General features: G+C 44.4%; 1 protein-coding gene across 2 annotated transcripts in view; it reads right to left on the reverse strand.

Annotated features, from left to right (window-relative positions):
- The window catches only part of LOC121289166 (muscarinic acetylcholine receptor M3-like), a 77,100-nt gene that overhangs the window by 41,249 nt on the left and 16,246 nt on the right, over positions 1-19,605 (reverse strand). Inside the window, exon 1 of one of the 2 annotated variants that reach the window (XM_041208318.1) lies at positions 8,020-8,276. The exons of the other annotated variant lie outside the window; for it this stretch is intronic. Within the exon in view, the coding sequence (XP_041064252.1) occupies positions 8,020-8,129 (110 nt within the window). The 5' untranslated portion in view covers positions 8,130-8,276. Of the gene's footprint in view, positions 1-8,019; positions 8,277-19,605 lie in introns of those variants that run through there. 2 annotated transcript variants of the gene reach the window in all.

Here is a 19,605-nt window from a genome sequence, read left to right on the forward strand (position 1 = left end):
AAACAGCGACTACACTTTGAAAAGTACTTCATTAGTTGTAAAGTGCTTTTGAACATCATGAGGTTGTTAAAGGTGTGTTACGTAGATGCATTTTTTTCTCTCACTTCTCAATAGACAGAAAATCACAGAGTGGAAAATCGCAGCCAAAGGCGTTCCCCTCATAACACTGAGAAAGAAATTCATAGTCGGCGCCAGTCATAAGGATGTAGGTTTCCCACCAGCTGAGGGCCAGTTAGTAACATTTGCTGCTTCACATGTTGGTCCATGTATCGAGAGCTATAGTAAGCAATGTGCTGCAGATAGAGGCAGGGGTGAATGAATAGCATGGCAGTTCTCAACACATCCGTCCACTATGGAGGATCAGGCAACTCCACGCACATCTGATATGGAGCTTCCAGTTCTTCCCCCCAACCTTGCAGCTCAAACTGGTCACTTAATTTACAAATCTAGGGAGGCCCCTATCCCATCAATACTCTGGGTGCTGAGATGTTAATTTGCAATGCTACATGCAAACTAAAGGAGTTATAAAAAATGTTTTAAATAGGAGCCAATTTTCTCACTGAATAGACATGTATTGAGACAAGGACAAATGATCAACCTGTTGGCTGTTAATTTCCTGTGGTAATCTGAGGTGCAATACACCTTTAAAAGAATGTGAGCAGATTGACCACATGACTGTATGACCCAATTGCTGTGTAGCATGGGCTACAATGTTAATCAGTAGTTTAGAATGGGGCCTGGTTGGAGAACACACATGTTTTAGTGCTCTGTTACTTGTGCTAATAAACAGCATGTGCTTCATCTTACATTGGTCTCTGCATCTGCAGTATCTTGTTTATCAACTCACTCACCAGTAGATAGGTGTGCAACCGTGTTCGCTGAGCAAAGTGACCCGACAGAAGGAACATAACAACTGGCAACGAGGCAAAACACGACCAGTTTACGACACAAAAGAAAGCTGCAGAAATTAAACAGAAGTAAATCAGCCGTAACTTGCAAGGTGGTTGTGACAGCCTTCATCATAGTCGTTGACGTTATCTCACTCCAGTATGCCACAGTTTGGCCGTATCGAACCGTTTGATCGGACCACCGATGACTGGTCACATTATATTGAACACATCACATTCTTCTTTCTGGCCAATGACATGTCAGGGGAGCAGACGAGGTGGGTGATCCTCTTGTTGACATGTGGCAGTAAAGCATACGGCCCAATTCATAGCCTAATGGCGCCCAACGCCCCAGATTCCAAGAGCTTTGATGAGTTGGTAAACCCTGTGAAAAGTCACTTTCAGCCGAAACCCTCAATAAGAATGCAGCGTTTTAAATTTAATTCGAGGTGTCGCGCCCCTGGAGAGACAGTCACTTGCTATATAGCAGCCTTAAAACAACTGACAGAGCACTGTGAGTCTGGGACATCGATTAACAACATGTTAAGAGACCGATTAGTGTGTGGGATTAATGAAGGCACCATTCAAAAAAGGTTGCAGTCAGAAATGAGTGGACTTCAGCAAGGCGCTGGAGCTGACGCTCCCAATGGAGTCCGCAGTCAGGAATTCAGAAACAATCAAGGGAGCACAAAATAGCGCTGTTCTTCACATCGGCAGGGAAGCACTGGTTAGAAATAACGCAGAAGCGCAGGGCTCTGTGGAAAGGTGGGAAACAGCCACCATTAACAGACCAACAAAAAGCAATGGTTTAACAGAGAAAACCCACAATAACAAATGGAAGTGGAGTCAGACAGCCTGCAAATGAACAACAATTTAAAAGAATCGAGTGTTTCTACTACCATTGTAGTGGGCAGATTATGCGATATTGTAAAGATAGATTAAGACAAAACTTTAAGCAAAAAGGTAGAAATTGTGAAATCCACATAATAGAGGAACCAGAAGAAACAGAGTCAGACATTTATTCCCCACACAACTTAAAAATGGGTAAAACAGAGTCAATCTACGTGACAGTGAAAGTCAACGGGAAACCCATCCGAATGGAGGTGGATACAGGGGCATCCGAATGGAGGTGGATACAGGGGCATCCACGATTGTTATAAGGAAACATACATTCAAATATCTGAATGGAGGAGACCACTCATTAAATCTGGAAAATTCAGATGCTAGATTAGCTAAAATTGGTGAAGATATACAAGTAAGAGGTATATGCAAGGTTCCAGTGTAGTAAAGAAATCAGTCTGTTAATCTATCCCTGATAGTGATAGCAGGCAGAGGACCGAGTCTCCTTGGAAGGAACTGGTTAAGGGAGATCAATCTTGAGAGATGACTGAGATCTCAATCAGAAGCAGGAAATGTTACTGTTTGGTAAAAGGAGTATGTAAAGACTCAACAAAAGGAACTCATAGAGGTGATGCTCCAGGACAGATTTCGAGTTGAAGCCAGTAACCTCCAAAAAGAAAAAGAAAACCTGCTGAAGGACGTTCGCACATTGCAACATTCCCTCAGATCCCAATTTGTACCACTAAAAAAGGATGAGATTTTGAGATCCATGCCGACATGAGAGCTAAGTGGCGGAAGAAGCATTTGTGCAGGCTGAAGCGCAAAAGACGAAAGATGAGGCAGAGGTCCAGGTGAACAACTGCTGAAGATGCAGTACTGATCAGGCTTTGTTGAATCTTACATGGCAAATGGGCTGTGACACTTCTGTTTATACATCTTTTTCTAAGACCAACAATTTAGAGGCATTTCAGGTGCTGGTCAGGAGAAAACCTTGTACATTAGTCTGCTGTGGTACGGTGCCTTCATGTGCAGTAGTTGCAAAAATAAAATGTGAAAACTCAAAACAAATAAATACAAAGTACGAGGGAGAACAGAAAGAATTCAGCATATCTCTGGCCGAGATGAAGAATAAATTAGCTGAGAAAACACAACAATGCTTCATTCTCCAGGAAGTAACTAATAAATATAAAAAAGAAATGGAAGGACTGAAGAACCAGTTACGTGGAAGCCAAGAAGGTTTAAAAATAGACACCCCTGAGTTATCAAAGGTGCTGACAGATGAGTAAATGCTGGAATACTCAACCACTGTGTTCACTCAAGTTGAGCTCATACCTGAGCTTAGTCTGGCCAATAGGGAAATCGCAAAGTAGCTGAGATTAAAGTCAGCGCTGCCAAGAAGAAAACCCATCAACAGAAGACACGTAGGAAGAAAAGGTGGAATTACTAACAAAGCCCCATTTTTTTACACAACAGGAAGCTGATCATATCATGTTTAATTTAGCCTTGCCCAGCATCCTGATTTGACAGTTGACCTTCATATTGTTGAACTTGGAGAGGAGAGGCAGCAGGAGTGCATGAGATTGGGCCCAAAAGAGGGTGAAAGCATTCACGTTGGAGCCCACACCACATGTTTAAGGAACTCCCCTTGGTTTGGAAGTGCCTGTAGGATCTGTTGAGCCTGAGAGGGCCGAAGAAACAAACTTACAGGTTCCTACTGGAGACCCTAGTGGAGAGATGACTCCTGAGAGGGAGGCCTTGGATAAACCATTCAAAGTCATAGAAATACGACGTTCGACACATTTGAAGAAGCCTCCAGAGAGACTGAATTTATAAGTAATTTATTTATGTAAATAGATGATATATTGTAAAGATTGTAAATTGTACTTTCAAGTAAAGGGGGAGGGATTTGGTAATCTGAGGTGCAATATATCTTTAAGAGAATGTGAGCAGATTGACCATGTGACTGTGTAGCACAGGCTACAATGTTAATCAGTAGTTTAGAATAGGGTCTGGTTGGAGAAGCACATGTGTTAGTGCTCTGTTGTGTTAATAAACAGCATGTGCTTCATCTTACATTGGTCTCTGCGTCTGCAATATTTTGTTTACCAACTCACTCACCAGTAGATAGGTGTACAACCATGTTCGCTGAGCAAAATGGCCCAACAGAAGGAACATAACAGCTCTTCCCCTGTAAGGCTGTTCCCATCTACCAGCTTTAGTCTAGATATGTCAGTTTGTATTCTGTGCAGACTGAGACCAGCTTCAGTAGAGTGAAGTATTTGCAATGGTATCTAGCTGCATACTTCACATCATTTCATATTATTTTATACGTTGTTTGTTAGATTTCCAAATCTCATTAGTCAAATAATGATGCCTGGGACATGTATTGTTACTTTGCCATAGTTACTAAAATAAGTTTGTGACACTAATGGGTTAGGAGTAGACATATACCAGATTTCCAAGTCATATTATATCACTGATCATTGTTTCAACCCTTTTCACTGACTAGCCTAACCCCCTAACTGAAAGGAATAATTTATAATCCTTGTTATATTTTTATTCCTGGGGTACTATTCTGGCATATATCCAGGGCAGAATCTTACCAGGCCCACGGAGGTGGCTTTAGAGGTGGGGTGCAAAGTATTTCAGAGTGTTATGCACAGGTTAGCTCCCTGATGCTGTCCCACCTCTGGGTGTATTTCCTAGAGGCAGGTTGCCACCGGAATCAGCAACCCACTCCTTAGAAGCGGGTACCAATTAAGGCCCAAATTAGGAGGGATTTTCAGAAGCTGTTGGCATTTTCCTGACATCAGGTTGGTCCCCTGCTGAGGACAGAACCCCGCAGCCTCCTGGCAGTAGGCCTGGTAGCCATTGGAGCCTCCTATCAAGACCCCAGTCACAGATCCTAATGGATGAGAGAGTCACAGCCACGACTACAATTAATCAACTAAAGGAGGGGTTTCTCCTTCACACTGATGGCCCTAAAAGCTTTGTTTTTATTTTTAAATTTTCAGCAGGTTTCCAAGAGCGCCTTCATTTTGAGGCACCCTCACAGTCTCCTACCTGCCTCAGCAATGTCCACTTCTCCTGGTGGGGCTGCAGACCATCCGGTGCTACAGAAGCTCTGATTGGGCCTCCACCTTGTGAACCCACCCACGGTCCTTAATTGGATGGTGAACATGGAGATGGCCTCTTAATTGGCAGCTCCCATTGTGCCAGAGGGCGCACTGCAGAAGCAAGCGGGGTCGGAACCTACAATTGCCCTGAGGCCTGAATATCTTTGAAGCCAAGAAGGTTCAAGGGGAGGTGATGGTGGAGTGGTATTAGTACTGGAATTAGGGACTCAGGGTAATGCTCTGGGGATTTGGGTTCAAATCCTGCCACAGCATAAAAATCTGGAATTAAAAACTCTAATGATGACCATGAAATGATTGTTATAAAAGCCCATCTGGTTCACTAATGCCCTATAGGGAAGGAAATCTACTCTCCTTACCTGGTCTGGCTTAGACTACATGTGACTCCAGACCCAAAGTGATATGGCAGACTCTTTTAAAAAAAAATGCCCTTTGAACAAGGGCAATTTGGATGGGCTAGAAATACTGGCCTAGCCAGCGATGCCCTCATCCCATAAATGATTTTTAAAAAAATCCATCCTGGGAATCGGAAGTTTCTAATGACAAATTTATATTTACATAAAGATATTTAAACCTGGCATTGTGCCTCTCCACATCACCAATACAATATGCAATCTTTAACAGCAGATGGAAGATGCAAAAAGCCTGCTCCCAAGATGCTCCTAAATGTGCCTAACAGGATGGTCTGGTGAGTCACCTCCTAGCTTGCTTCCAACTGCTCAGAGAATAGTTCACAGGCATAGACCAATATAAAAAAGAAGCTGGTATGAATTTTCCTTTTCTGTGCTCACAGCCCCACTACTTTCCACCCTTGAGAACAATTATGTGTGAAACAGCAGGCTGGGGAGCACAGAGGTGGAAATTTCTCTGACAGATTTTTTTTTAAAGTGACATTTTAAAGCAGTAATTGAATTTTACTTACGGATCACTGAATAGTGTGTGAGGAATGATAGGAATATTGAAGTCAAAGATATGTGTGAAATCACGTTTTTAACCAGAATAGTCCCAGTTTTGCTCCCCACTTCCAATCATACAGAGTATTGTGTCCAGTTCTGGCCACCACACTTGAGGAAAAATGTGAAGGCATTGGGAAGAGTGCAGAAAAGATTCATGAGAATGGTTTCAGGGGTGAGGATAGAACGGAGAAGCTGGGGCTGGCATCCTTGGAGAAGAGGAGATTAAGAGGTGTGATAGGGGTGGTCAAAATGATGAGGGGTTTGGATAAAGCAGGGAGGGAGAAACTGTTCCCATTGACGGAAGGATTGAAAACCAGAAGACACTAATTTAAGGTGAATGTCAACAGAAACAATGGAGAAATGAGCAATAACTTTATTTTCTCAATGGTACGATTAGGATTGGAATGCTTAGAGTGTGGTGGAGGCAGATTCAATTGGGGTTTTCAGAAGGGAATTGGATAATTATCTGTAGGAAAAGAAATAGCAAAGCCATGGGGAAAAGGCAGGGGGTGGGATTAGGGTGAATTGTACCTGAAGAGAGCTAGCATGGACATGATGAGCTGAATGGCCTCTTTCTGTGCTGTAAACATTCAATCATTTTATGATTCAATACTAAAACAATCATTAATTTTATATTCTGGAAAGCTAATTGGTGAAAGAAAGGACTGGAGCCAATCTTTACCCAATCTTACCTTTGTTTACAGAGTTGAACATTACAAGCACACACTTCCTAACTCAACTACAGAACAGCTTCAGTAAGTATCTCTTTATACGTGCTCAAGGGCCTGGAGGCGTCGGGCATGTTTAATGTTGTGAACGGACAATATGGCAAGAAATCCAGGAATTAATTTCACGACATCGTGAAATCAGTTTGCGATTGTCTGCTCAGCCCTTCAATGGTGGGTCCCATTCCCCGCCATCGGACATCGGGAACCCACGTCAGTGGGAAAACACTCCAATGCAGAACACGTCTTGACAAGTGTAACCAGCAGAAGTCGGGACTTACCACTCGGGCCTTGCTCACAGCGCAGACATCCGAGAAGCAGAAGATACTGGAGCCCGATAGCAATGGCTCACTGAAGAAGAAGTAGGGGTGTCTGAAGGAGTCAAGAAGGCGGAAGGACTAAGTTGAGGGGGGGGACTCTGAGGAGGAGGAAGGACTAATGGAGGGGGAGTCTGGGAAGGGGGAAGGTGTTCCAGAGGGGAAGAAGTTCCGGGGGGCAAGGGGTTCCAAGTGAGAAGGGGTTCCTGGGTGCAAAGGTTCCAAAGAGGGGAAGGGGTCCGGAGTGGGGAATGTCCATGGGAATGTGCAAGGGGGTACTCTAATGAGTCCATGACTGCCTCCCTGGGGAGCAAGCTGAGTGTGAGTGTGGTACAGGGGAATGATGAGAATGACTGAGGGCAGAGTGTGGCAGTAGGGTGGGAGGGTGAGGGTTTGACAGGAGCGGTAGGTGGGACGGTGAGGGTGTTTGTTGGGGACTTGGAGGCAGACACAGACTCTGGGGGTGGGATGGAGGAGGTCGGTGGGATTTTTGGGAAGGAAGGGAATGTGCACGTTCACCTGGACATCCCCAAAAGGAAAGGGTTCTGGCTGGTAGGTCACAGAGGGGAGGTGGAAGGTGATGCCAGGGGGAGTCAACAGTGATGGTGGAAAGGAAATGGGTGACTGGCAGGGGAAAGGAGGGGGCAAATGAAAAACTGAATCACCACCATGCTCTCTAAATTGAAAGTGAAACAAGATTCGTGGTGGGCGAGATCACGCGCTGCATTGGAGTATGAAAAGTGGGTGGGCGGAGATGCAGGTCAGCTCAGATGGAGAACTGAAAGCGAACCCCAGCAGGCAGCATTGAGAATGCTCAGGACAGTGAGGTGAGTGTGATGGGGGAAGGATTCCCATGCACGGGAGAGTGCTTGCACAAGGCTCCGAAAGGCCCTGCCATACACACACTTCTCCCTCCAAAATCATCTGTGGGCCGACTGCTCCCTCTGTGGTGACAGAGGGCAAGGTTGAGGGCTTCACAGGCAAAGGGGACTCGGAGAGAGAGGACAGCCTGTGAGATTCCTGAGTAGATGGCCCAAGGGTATCCAGCTGCTGCTCCTCCTCCTTCCAGTGCCCGGGCCTGACTCCTTGAGGGCAAGGAGCACCTGAAGGGGTGTCGAGGTGCCCCACTTCCCTCTTGCGTTACCACTACAGGAACTCACCCATGGCTCCCGTGATGGAATGCAAGTCCGCGCACACCTCTGCATTCTGCTGGACCAGAGTCTCCATGACATCTGCCGTCCTTCCCATGGAGACATCCATACGCGCACATGTGGGCACCACTTCATCAGAGAGCAGGAGGAAGCACTCCTCAGACTCACGAGCCACACAGTTGAGGGCTTCCAACAGCTCTGCGAGATGTTCCCCCGCCTGCTGCTGACTCTCCAGGATGTGTTGGAAGGCCAAATCCAGAGGTTTGCCATCTGACTCGGGCCTCACAGATGCCTCTTCCCCAGCAGTCCCCCGAATGCTGGGGAGCTCGACTGAACCTGCCTCCTCCTGCTGCGGACACGTGCCCTTGCGGTGACCACCAGATTGTGAACCCAAGCCTGCTCCGCATCTAGGAGCCAACGTATATTTCTCTGCACTGGTGGAGGGGGTGGGCAAGTGCTGTGATGGGTCTTCCAGGCTGTTTCAATGGAGGAGGTGTCCTCTTGGCTGGAGGTGAGGACCTGGATAAAGCTGAGGGAATGGCTGGCTGAGGGTGTTGGTCACTTGGCAGAGCTCCCTGTGAACCAAAGTAGAGATAATTAGTGCATGGCAGCAGTGTCAAAAGCAGGAGAGAGAGCACTCACAGTTGTGTTGAGAGAGGGATGATGTGCTGCAGGATGCTCACGAGGGTGTTCACCACTGACCTCACCGTCACTGAAGGCATAGTCCATGTCCTCAAAGTGAGTGATGGATCTAATGTGGGCCACTCCACCCCAAGTCTGGGACCACCCCCTGCTGATGTGAGCAGGCTTCTCCTGCTTGAAAGCAGATGGAGAGAATGTGAGCAGGGCGCATGGCACTGCGTGGAATGTTTGTGTGGTGAGCGGATCCATGGATGGGATGAGGACGTGAGCTCGAGACAATATGAGCCTGATGTAGATGTGAGGGTGTGTGTGAGAGTTTGTAATGTTGTTCCTTAAGGTGTGAGATCCCTGTGGGAATGTGATGGGTTTGTAAATGTTTGAGCTGAGAGTGATGAGAAGAGTAACTTATCCTGGAGGAACAGATGAGGCCATTCATCCTCTTCCTGCACTGGGTGGCTGTCCGCTTTTGCAGGGCATTGGCACTGACCACCACCTCCACCGCCTCCCATACTGGATTGGTGATGCTGCCACCCATTCTGCGGCCAGAGCGCCAGGGAGGACATCATGGTGGGCCTCCCTGGCATCCAAAAGGCGCTCGTGGGGCGTGTCACTAAACCAGGGGTGGGGAGGAGCTGCAGTCTTTTTGCCTTTTGGGGCCATCCTGTCTTCTGTGCAGCAGTCCTATGCGTTTCCTGGGAATGCATAGTTAATGCGGCAGGTTTGGCGTGAAATGGCGTAAAAACCGCCTTTGCGGCCAGAGGGTAAAACGTCGTTTTTCCCACCTGCTACCGCACTTAGTGCAAATCTGGGACATTTCCACCCCAAGTGAAACCCTAGTAGATATCAAAAATAAAAACAAAAAAACTGCGGATGCTGGAAATCCAAAACAAAAACAGAATTACCTGGAAAAACTCAGCAGGTCTGGCAGCACCGACGGAGAAGAAAAGAGTTGACGTTTCGAGTCCTCATGACCCTTCGACAGAACTTGCGTTCGAGTCCAAGAAAGAGTTGAAATATAAGCTGGTTTAAGGTGTGTGTGTGGGGGGCGGAGAGATAGAGAGACAAAGAGGTGGAGGGGGGGGGGGTGTGGTTTTAGGGACAAACAAGCAGTGATAGAAGCAGATCATCAAAAGATGTCAACGACAATAGTACTATAGAACACATAGGTGTTAAAATTAAAGTTGGTGATATTATCTAAACGAATGTGCTAATTAAGAATGGATGGTAGGGCACTCAAGGTATAGCTCTAGTGGGGGTTTTTTTAATTTTTTTTTTATATAATGGAAATAGGTGGGAAAAGGAAAATCTTTATAATTTATTGGAAAAAAAAGGGAAGGGAGAAACAGAAAGGGGGTGGGGATGGGGGAGGGAGCTTACGACCTAAAGTTGTTGAATTCAATATTCAGTCCGGAAGGCTGTAAAGTCCCTAGTCGGAAGATGAGGTGTTGTTCCTCCAGTTTGCGTTGGGCTTCACTGGAACAATGCAGCAAGCCAAGGACAGACATGTGGGCAAGAGAGCAGGGTGGAGTGTTGAAATGGCATGTTGAACCCGCATGGGCCCCAGCTATGCCTGTCTCTTTATGGGGTATGTGGAACATTCCTTGTTGCAGTCCTACTCCGGCCCCCTTCCACAACTCTTTCTCCGGTACATCGATGATTACTTCGGTGCCGCTTCATGCTCTCGTCAGGACTTGGAAAAATTTATTAATTTTGCTTCCAATCTCCACCCCTCCATCATTTTCACGTGGTCCATCTCTGACACTTCCCTTCCCTTCCTTGACCTCTCTGTCTCAATCTCTGGTGATAGACTGTCCACCAATATCCATTACAAACCCACCGACTCCCACAGCTATCTCGACTACAGCTCCTCACACCCCGCTTCCTGTAAGGACTCCATCCCATTCTCTCAGTTCCTTCGCCTCCGTCGCATCTGTTCCGATGATGCTACTTTCAAAAACAGTTCCTCTGACATGTCCTCCTTCTTCCTTAACCGAGGTTTTCCACCCACGGTCGTTGACAGGGCCCTCAACCGTGTCCGGCCCATCTCCCGTGCATCTGCCCTCACGCCTTCTCCTCCCTCCCAGAAACATGATAGGGTCCCCCTTGTCCTCACTTATCACCCCACCAGCCTCCGCATTCAAAGGATCATCCTCCGCCATTTCCGCCAACTCCAGCATGATGCCACCACCAAACACATCTTCCCTTCACCCCCCTTATCGGCATTCCGTAGGGATCGCTCCCTCCGGGACACCCTGGTCCACTCCTCCATCACCCCCTACTCCTCAACCCCCTCCTATGGCACCACCCCATGCCCACGCAAAAGATGCAACACCTGCCCCTTCACTTCCTCTCTCCTCACCGTCCAAGGACCCAAACACTCCTTTCAAGTGAAGCAGCATTTCACTTGCATTTCCCCCAACTTAGTCTACTGCATTCGTTGCTCCCAATGTGGTCTCCTCTACATTGGAGAGACCAAACGTAAACTGGGCGACCGCTTTGCAGAACACCTGCGGTCTGTCCGCAAGAATGACCCAAACCTCCCTGTCGCTTGCCATTTCAACACTCCACCCTGCTCTCTTGCCCACATGTCTGTCCTTGGCTTGCTGCATTGTTCCAGTGAAGCCCAACGCAAACTGGAGGAACAACACCTCATCTTCCGACTAGGGACTTTACAGCCTTCCGGACTGAATATTGAATTCAACAACTTTAGGTCGTAAGCTCCCTCCCCCATCCCCACCCCCTTTCTGTTTCTCCCTTCCCTTTTTTTTCCAATAAATTATAAAGATTTTCCTTTTCCCACCTATTTCCATTATATAAAAAAAAAATAAAAAAAACCCCCACTAGAGCTATACCTTGAGTGCCCTACCATCCATTCTTAATTAGCACATTCGTTTAGATAATATCAACAACTTTAATTTTAACACCTATGTGTTCTATTGTACTATTGTCGTTGACATCTTTTGATGATCTGCTTCTATCACTGCTTGTTTGTCCCTACAACCACACCCCCCCCCCCCCCCCCCTCCACCTCTTTGTCTCTCTATCTCTCCGCCGCCCACACACACACCTTAAACCAGCTTATATTTCAACTCTTTCTTGGACTCGAACGCAAGTTCTGTCGAAGGGTCATGAGGACTCGAAACGTCAACTCTTTTCTTCTCCGCCGGTGCTGCCAGACCTGCTGAGTTTTTCCAGGTAATTCTGTTTTTGTCCTAGTAGATATCCACCATTTGCATACAATCAAACACAACGAAGTATAATTAACAATTAGTACAGCCAAAGATCCATGACACATGAGGCATTATTACCTAAATGATTATCTGCCAAAAATCCTTTATTCTCCTCAGGCATGGTAATGTTACTGAATAAGAGGCGTTATCTAGAGTAGCAAGGTGCATCAATCATTGGCTATGACTTGAAAACATCTCAGAACAAGCTTGCTGCGCTATTGAGTGCTCCTGATGCTACAGAATTGTGAAGTCAATCAGAGATTAAATTAGAAGTAAATTTTAGGATGTTCCATGCACTTCACCCATAATAATTCTGGTTTCGGTATCTATGATTAACACTAGCATGCAACAGCATATTCAAAACTATAAGTGTTTTAGCCTGCAGAACAACAGCAACAGAACTTCAAAGAATAGTGGGTGATGTGCTTTAATACACTTCAACTTGATAAGGTGCTATAGAACTACATGTAAAATTACTTATTAATATTAATCTGGGAAAAGAACCAGAAAGCTAGTTCTTCATATTGGGGAACCTAGATGTTTGAGAGATATGAAACAACATGTGGCCTGAAGTGCAAGGAGTGAAAGATTTCCTTCTTGTACTTGCATCCAACTGCATCTGCCACCCGAGTTGCAAATGGTAAAACAATGGCATCATGATCTGCCTTAGGATAGAGACTCAGTGATGAAAACATCATTAAAGCTGGACACTCTTCGCACTTGCTATGAAAGAAAGAGCTTGTACTATGTAATGGCTCTCAAGTAATCAGAATGTCCTGAAGCACTTCACAACTAACTGAGTACTTTTGAATTGTAGTCACTGCTGTTACTGGATGGGAAGGTGAAAGCTAGAGAATATTTGCACAGCAAGCACCCACAATCAAGAATTAAATAAATATTGTTAATCTGTTCTAATGATGTTTTAGAGGGGATATAGGGACCAAGATGTCTCCCATGCTCTTTTTCCAGTAACAGCATGGGATAATTTACCTCCATCAGAGAGGCAGACATGGCCTTAGTCTAACATCTCATTGAAAAGATAGCACCCCCTAATAGTGTAGTGCTTCCTTAGTTCTGTTCTGAAATACCAGCCTAGAATATTGGGGTCGGGGGGGCAATATTTTAAAGCTCTGCTTGTGGGTGTGTTTTTGATGTGGTGGGGGGCACACAAAATAGATCAGGTGACTAGCTCACTGCATTCCCACCCACTCCTGACATGGTCTCCTTGGTATGGGGTGTGAGGGATAGGGTGGGTAAGGTGCCCACTAGACCACCCACTCTTAGGTCTATTGAGACCCTTAGCTGCCCAATTAAGTAGCAACTAAGGGCCTTAATCCAGCCTCCACTGCCATAATATGCTGGGCAACGGAAGGCGGGTGAGAGTTGGAAGGCTGTTTTTGCACTAAAGGGGCGGTACATTCTTTGGGAATGCCTTGTGCACATCAGGGGCATCCCCCCCTAAGACCTGCGCTCCACTTTGTGCCTTCCCACCTGGCCTCAAAAACCCACCCCACTTAGCCTGTTCCCTAGGATGTCTGATCTCTCCTTGCTCAAAAAACCCGGGGCTTACATGAGTCCGGGATCCATGCTATCTTCTTTGTGGACACGCTTGCAGTCCCAGCAGTGCCCCCTACTGAGTCCTGGTGCTGCTGGAACTGCAAGAGCTGCTGGCCAACCAGGTTGGCTGACAGCTCTTAAGGGCAGGACTTCTGGAGAGCAGAAGTCCCACTCTCTGCTTGTTAAGACCACCTATAGTGTAACATCGCTGCAGAGCAGCCTTCTTTAAAGTTAGTTGGTTTGCGACTGACTTTTCTTATAGTGGGGGCTGGGGTGGGGGGGAGGTTGGGCAGCAATATGCACCCTGTAGAATTCACCCTTATATGTCCAGGTCATTGGCGTAGGGCTTGATTACACAATCTTCTGACACGCATGTAAGAGTGATACCACTGAGCCAAGAGTAACGTTTTAGTGGTATCACCATTTTCCATAGAACCATAGAACCATAGAAAAGTTACAGCACAGAAGGAGGCCATTTAGCCCATCTTGTCCATGCCAGCCTAAGGACACCCAGGTGCCCTTTCTAATCCCACCTTCCTGCACCCGGCCCATAGCCCTGCAGTTTACAGCACTTAAGGTGCAGATCCAGGTACTTTTTAAAAGAATTTAGAGTTTCTGCCCACTTGGGCAGTGAATTCCAAACACCCACTACCCTTTGCATATAAAGTTCTTCCTCATGTCCCCCCTACACCTTCTGCCACTTATCTTGAATCTATGTCCCCTGGTTCCTGCCTTCAGACTTGTTTTTAAACAAGTTTATGAATTATGCTTTCCCCCATATTAACGTGATGATATTCTATAGATATTCATGTTAATAACTTCTTCATTTTAAGCAGTTGCTCTGCTGAGTTTCTACATTATGGTATAGCAGCTTCTGCCACCAAGAATGCTTGTTGACAACTTCTATAAATAAATTGTGCTTTGATCTGATGTGTTAATTGGAGACAGTTAGCTTGGATTACAAGTGGAAGGTTAGAGGTTTAGACAACAGAGGAGATGTCACTTAATGTATTGTCTCTTTGCCCACAGATATCAAAGTGATTTAGTGACTCTAGGGTTTGCTGGTGGCATCTACATTTCTTAACACCTTCACTTCCTGCAGAGCTTTCCCTATACTGTGTTATGAAAGGATCCATTTTAGAATTCTCTAAGTCTTCCCTATTGTAATAAATGTACTTTTAGGATAATATTGCGGGAATATGCTGTTTAACTTAGCTGAATGTTGTGTTCTTTGCTCTGCAACTTCGGGAGGGAGTTTTGGCTCAAGTTGGACTCTGAAGGCAGTTCTCTAGCTGTTTTCCCAACTTCAACCTGCTGATAGATGAACTTCATGGTGGGTCCTGGCATCTTGTACAAGACCAAGGCAGAATTCAGATGAACGTTTGGACTGTTTGGGCTGACTGGCCTGTTTTTCATTTTGTATTTCCTATGTACATTGCTTGAAGAAAAGCTATTAGACTGTTGGTGTCGAACCTGGAAGATTTTCTCTAATGAAAGAAAAACTGATTAACAGTATAGACCTACACATAAACTTTTGTAGATATTTTTAATATGTACAGCTTCTTGTGAATATGTATTGCAGCAAATTTAGTCTGCACAACTGATATGATGTATGTTATTGCCATATCCTAATAGACTAAAGATGCATTGAGGATTGTAGATAAATTTTAGTATATAATTTACTGCAGGAACTCAGATCTGGGCCATGTTCATCAATGCAAATAAAAGATGCACCATGTTCACAAAGGGGAGATCCATTCAGCAAGGCTGAATAGCTGTGGCATGAGAAAATACTCTTTCATTCATTTTTGAGAGGTGGGTAACAGTGACATGGTAGTGTTTATTGTCTATGTCTAGTTGCACTGGTGGTTTTAAGTGTCAACCATATAGCGTAGGATTTAAGCTATGTGTAGGCCAGAACAGGAATGACAGCCTTCCCTGAAAGCTATTAGTGAACCAATGATTTTTTGCAACAATCCAGCAGCTTTATGATCATTTTCTGTTGCAAGCCCACACGTTTGATTCAGTTTCACATTATGTCATGCTAGGGTTTGAACTGTCAACTTCTGGCTTGCTTGTCCAGTAAAACAAAGCGACTGTACCCATCTCAAAATGTAACTCCATATTCAAAGTATTTAATGGTTCTGAAACAGGGGGTTGAACTTTCCCAGGTCTGCAGACAGGGAGCAAAGTTGGAAAATACCAGGTTGGTTCAGATACCCGATGCGTTCCTGCCTCCAAGGGGAAAGCTGATGACACTGCCTGATCTTCCTGATGGTGGATGGCCCCCCCCACTGATGTTGGAGCCTGGCTGCCCATTGCAATTGGCCTCCCATTGGCAGGTCGTGGGCAGGGGGTTTGGGGGCCATCGATATATCCTTTGAATCAGCCTGGCAGGAATCCACTTTGGTGCGAAGGCTACAGCCACGATGATGACCAGACGGCTGTGGCCATGTGTATTTTTTTTTTAGCTTTTCCCAGTGCCCTGGTGAACATCTCTATTTTGAAATGCCCTAATGGTCACCTGCCTAGCTCAGCAGCACCTATCTCACCCACTGGGCCTTTTGGCTGGACATCTCTACAGGTTCTCTTGCTTCCTTGGTTTGCCCACCATCCTTAATTGAATGGGACTCTTGGAGGTAGCTTCTTAATTGGCCATTTGGGGAAGATCGCGACTGACGTCCTGCCAAGGCCATTTCCAGTTTCTCGACCTGGAATCCTTATCTTGGAAGATGATGTGGGGATTGTGCCTGAGCTGTGAAATTCAGCCCAGAGTATCAAACTAATACTTAATTCTGAATATTTTAATGAAGCAACTAATTTCATAAAGAACCAGTAACTGTACAAAGTTAAATCTGGGGTTGGGTGCCATACTTGGTTAATACAGTATGCTTTCACTTCTTGGATGTGGGCTGAAATCTAGCCCAAACAGGTTCCTCTGTTGGGCTGTACATGAAATGGGTTTGAATACTCTAAACTCAGCTGTCAGTGGACATAAGCACAAAAATCCCCATCATATGACAAAATTGGCAACCTAAGAGACATCATAAAATGACTTGTGAGTACTCTATTGACACTGGGATTAAGGTATGTTGTTTGAACAGGATGTACAACTGGCTGAGGTGCAAGAGTGTTCAATGGTGACACAAATACCCAAAATAAAAACATCTTTTATTCCTTAGGCAAATATTGACCAAGAAACTTTTCAAATTAGTACGTAGCATGTCCTAATGTTTATACACATAATACATGTACCTAGCAGATGTTAAACCAAAAAAAACCCATAATGTCCTCTGTTACAATTGTGAGGTTTATAAGTTTATTATATTTTTGAACTGTAGCTTTAAAATTGGGGTAAATGAAGGAGATCATATGACCAGTTCTGCCTGACAGTAAGTTTGGGTCCTTTGATTGTTAGAGATCCATTTACTTCAAAGATGAAAGGGAGTTGGAATCAAAGATAGCTAATTAGCATTTCTACCTGGATATGAAGTTAATATTTTTCATGTTGCCATGGGGAAGAACGCAGAGGATGCCATTTTTGAGGTCAGGTTACAGGCTTCCTTACAAATCAATGAACATCACAGACAGCAGTTTTTTTTTTGGTCTGCAGCCACCTGAGATGCAGAGAGTGGGATATAGAAACAGCCTGAAGTGGAGAAAATTCTGACTCAGTTGTTCACCATGTAGAACATGGGTAGGAGCTTGTGTTCAGATTGAAGAGACCAAGTTCATGGGGATTTAAAGCAGGCTGGAAGATTCGCCTAGCTTGGGCTAGATGGATGGAATCTCCAGACAACCCTCAGAGTGAAAGTGGGTTCTGGGATCAGAAATTACCCCGCTGGGAAAGTAAAAAGGAAGCAAGCCATCGGGAGCTGAAAATAATTTTAGATTGGTACTTGGAGGATGAAGTGTCCACTTAACAGACAATGTAATGTATAACCATAGTGGGAGATTGGTGGTTGTGTTAAAAGTTAAATCACAGAATCACAGGTGTGGAAGAAGGCTATTCAGCCCAGCACGTCCGCACTAGCTCTCTGAGCATTTTGGCTTACTGCCAATCTCCTGCCTTTTCCTGATAATCCTGCACATTGTTTCTATTTAGGTAATCATCCAAAGCCCTCTTGAATGCCTCAATTGAACCTACCTCCACCACATTTCCAGGCAGCGCATTCCAAACCTTAACTACTCACTGTGTGATTTTTTTTCTCACTTCGCATTTGCTTCTTTTGCAAAACACTTTAAAACTGTGCCCTCTGGTTCTCGATCCATTTAAGAGCGGAACAGTTCCTCCTTATCTATACTGTCCAGATCCCTCATTATTTTGAAAATTTCTTTCAAGTCTCCTCTCAACCTTCTCCTCTCAAAGGAAAACAGTTCCAACTTCTCCAATCTTTCCTCATAACTCAAGTGTCTCATCCCTGGAACCATTCTCGTAAACCTCTTCTGCACCCTCTCCAATGCATTCACATCCTTCCTATACTGTGGCACCCAGACTATACACAATATTCCAAAATGGGGAATCTCTTCCCTGTAGTTTAAAAAAATTGCCTACAAAAAGAGGATAATATTTTGTCACTAGTTTTTTAAAGTAATTTGTTACAGTAAAAGTTCTAAAACATGAAATTTTGCCATGCCATTCTTTCAACTAGTAAGTGAAAGTTCAAATCTCTTTTTACAAGTTATTGGTTTCTACAGAAATCATAACATCGCTTATACTAGTCTCAGGCTCTGACACCTTTACTGTGGCAGATGATATAGAAGAAGATAAAACAGTTATTTTCATTCAAGTCTTAAACAAATGCTAGAAAGCAATAAAGGGAAGATAATTTTCATGCAAATAATAAATGGCTTCAGAATTATGATCTAAATAATTGTGACTTCTGTTTTCTGGGTTTTTACAGCTGCAAATATATTGCGACCACAACTCTCTGAGCAGCACTTGTGGGAGAATACAGATGTAGGGCTGCTGCTGTTGACTCAGCTTTATTTGCCAGTCAACCTCATTAGTTTTGAGGTCATTGTGGCTGCTTTAAAGTATTGTTGATGTTTTGACTTATTTCTCACAGGATTATTAAAGAAAGCAGTGAAGAAAACAGTTGTGCCACAATCTGCAAAGGATCTAAAAATGTCCTCAATGCATTTACCACTATTCCTGAAAATAAGAATCAAATTTTAGAGTTGCAAAGATAGAAATGGACCAGACACTTATTTAAATTGCACAATCCTACTATATATATCTTTTTTTTTAGAAAAATAGATCTGTGATATATATCATTTAAAATGCACTGCCCTTGACTGAGATATAACATTCTGTATATGTAATGTAAGTAGTGATCATATGTAATAGTTATAATTATTTTTCTTTCACTTATTTCCACAAAAAATGACCGATTTTCTTTATGAGTGCTGGATTGGTTTTAAGAAAAAAATCTCGCCACATTTAAGGAAGACAACCATAAGTTCCATGTGTTCTTACAAAAAATTGAATTCAGATATACATGCACATTCCATTCATGTTGTTGGCACACATATTGCATGCTGCATTGATATCACACAGAGGATGCACAAGTATCCCTGAGCTGGAATTGTTGGCGAATATTTTTTGACCTTATGTTATACACAAGTAGCACTGTTCCCAGCGCACAAATCTGAAGTGACAACCTTTGATGGAATATAAAACATCATTTTAATACAAAATTGGAGCTTTCCATACAAGTCACTAAAATGTTACAGAGCCACACAGCTGCATTGCAGAATGGACTAATTTGGCAGCCATCACACTTTCAGGAAAGATTGAGTCAGAGGCAGTACAACTGGAAATTAGTCCCTCTGACTCTAATCTGATCCGAGGAAATGGGCAGAAACAGGGTCAATTTCTTCACAAATAATTTTACATACTGGGAGCTGAATGTATGGAATTGAATGCCATGGAAGAATGTGATGACTATGATGTGAAAGCATGCTTTATATCAAAACATGATTTTTGAATTTACTGGCTGGAAACTCCTAATTTGCTTTTCTTTAAATAGGCTAAAGCCACATTCCAGTGACTTGGGATCACAGTCAAAGATGACGGCACACTTGCATCACTGTACCTTCTGCATTCTAAAACTGTTGAAATGGAGATAACCTGTCTGCAAAGTCACAACAGGAACAATGGCCT

The sequence above is a fragment of the Carcharodon carcharias genome, chromosome 2, assembly GCF_017639515.1.
Source record: "Carcharodon carcharias isolate sCarCar2 chromosome 2, sCarCar2.pri, whole genome shotgun sequence".
NCBI lineage: Eukaryota > Metazoa > Chordata > Chondrichthyes > Lamniformes > Lamnidae > Carcharodon > Carcharodon carcharias.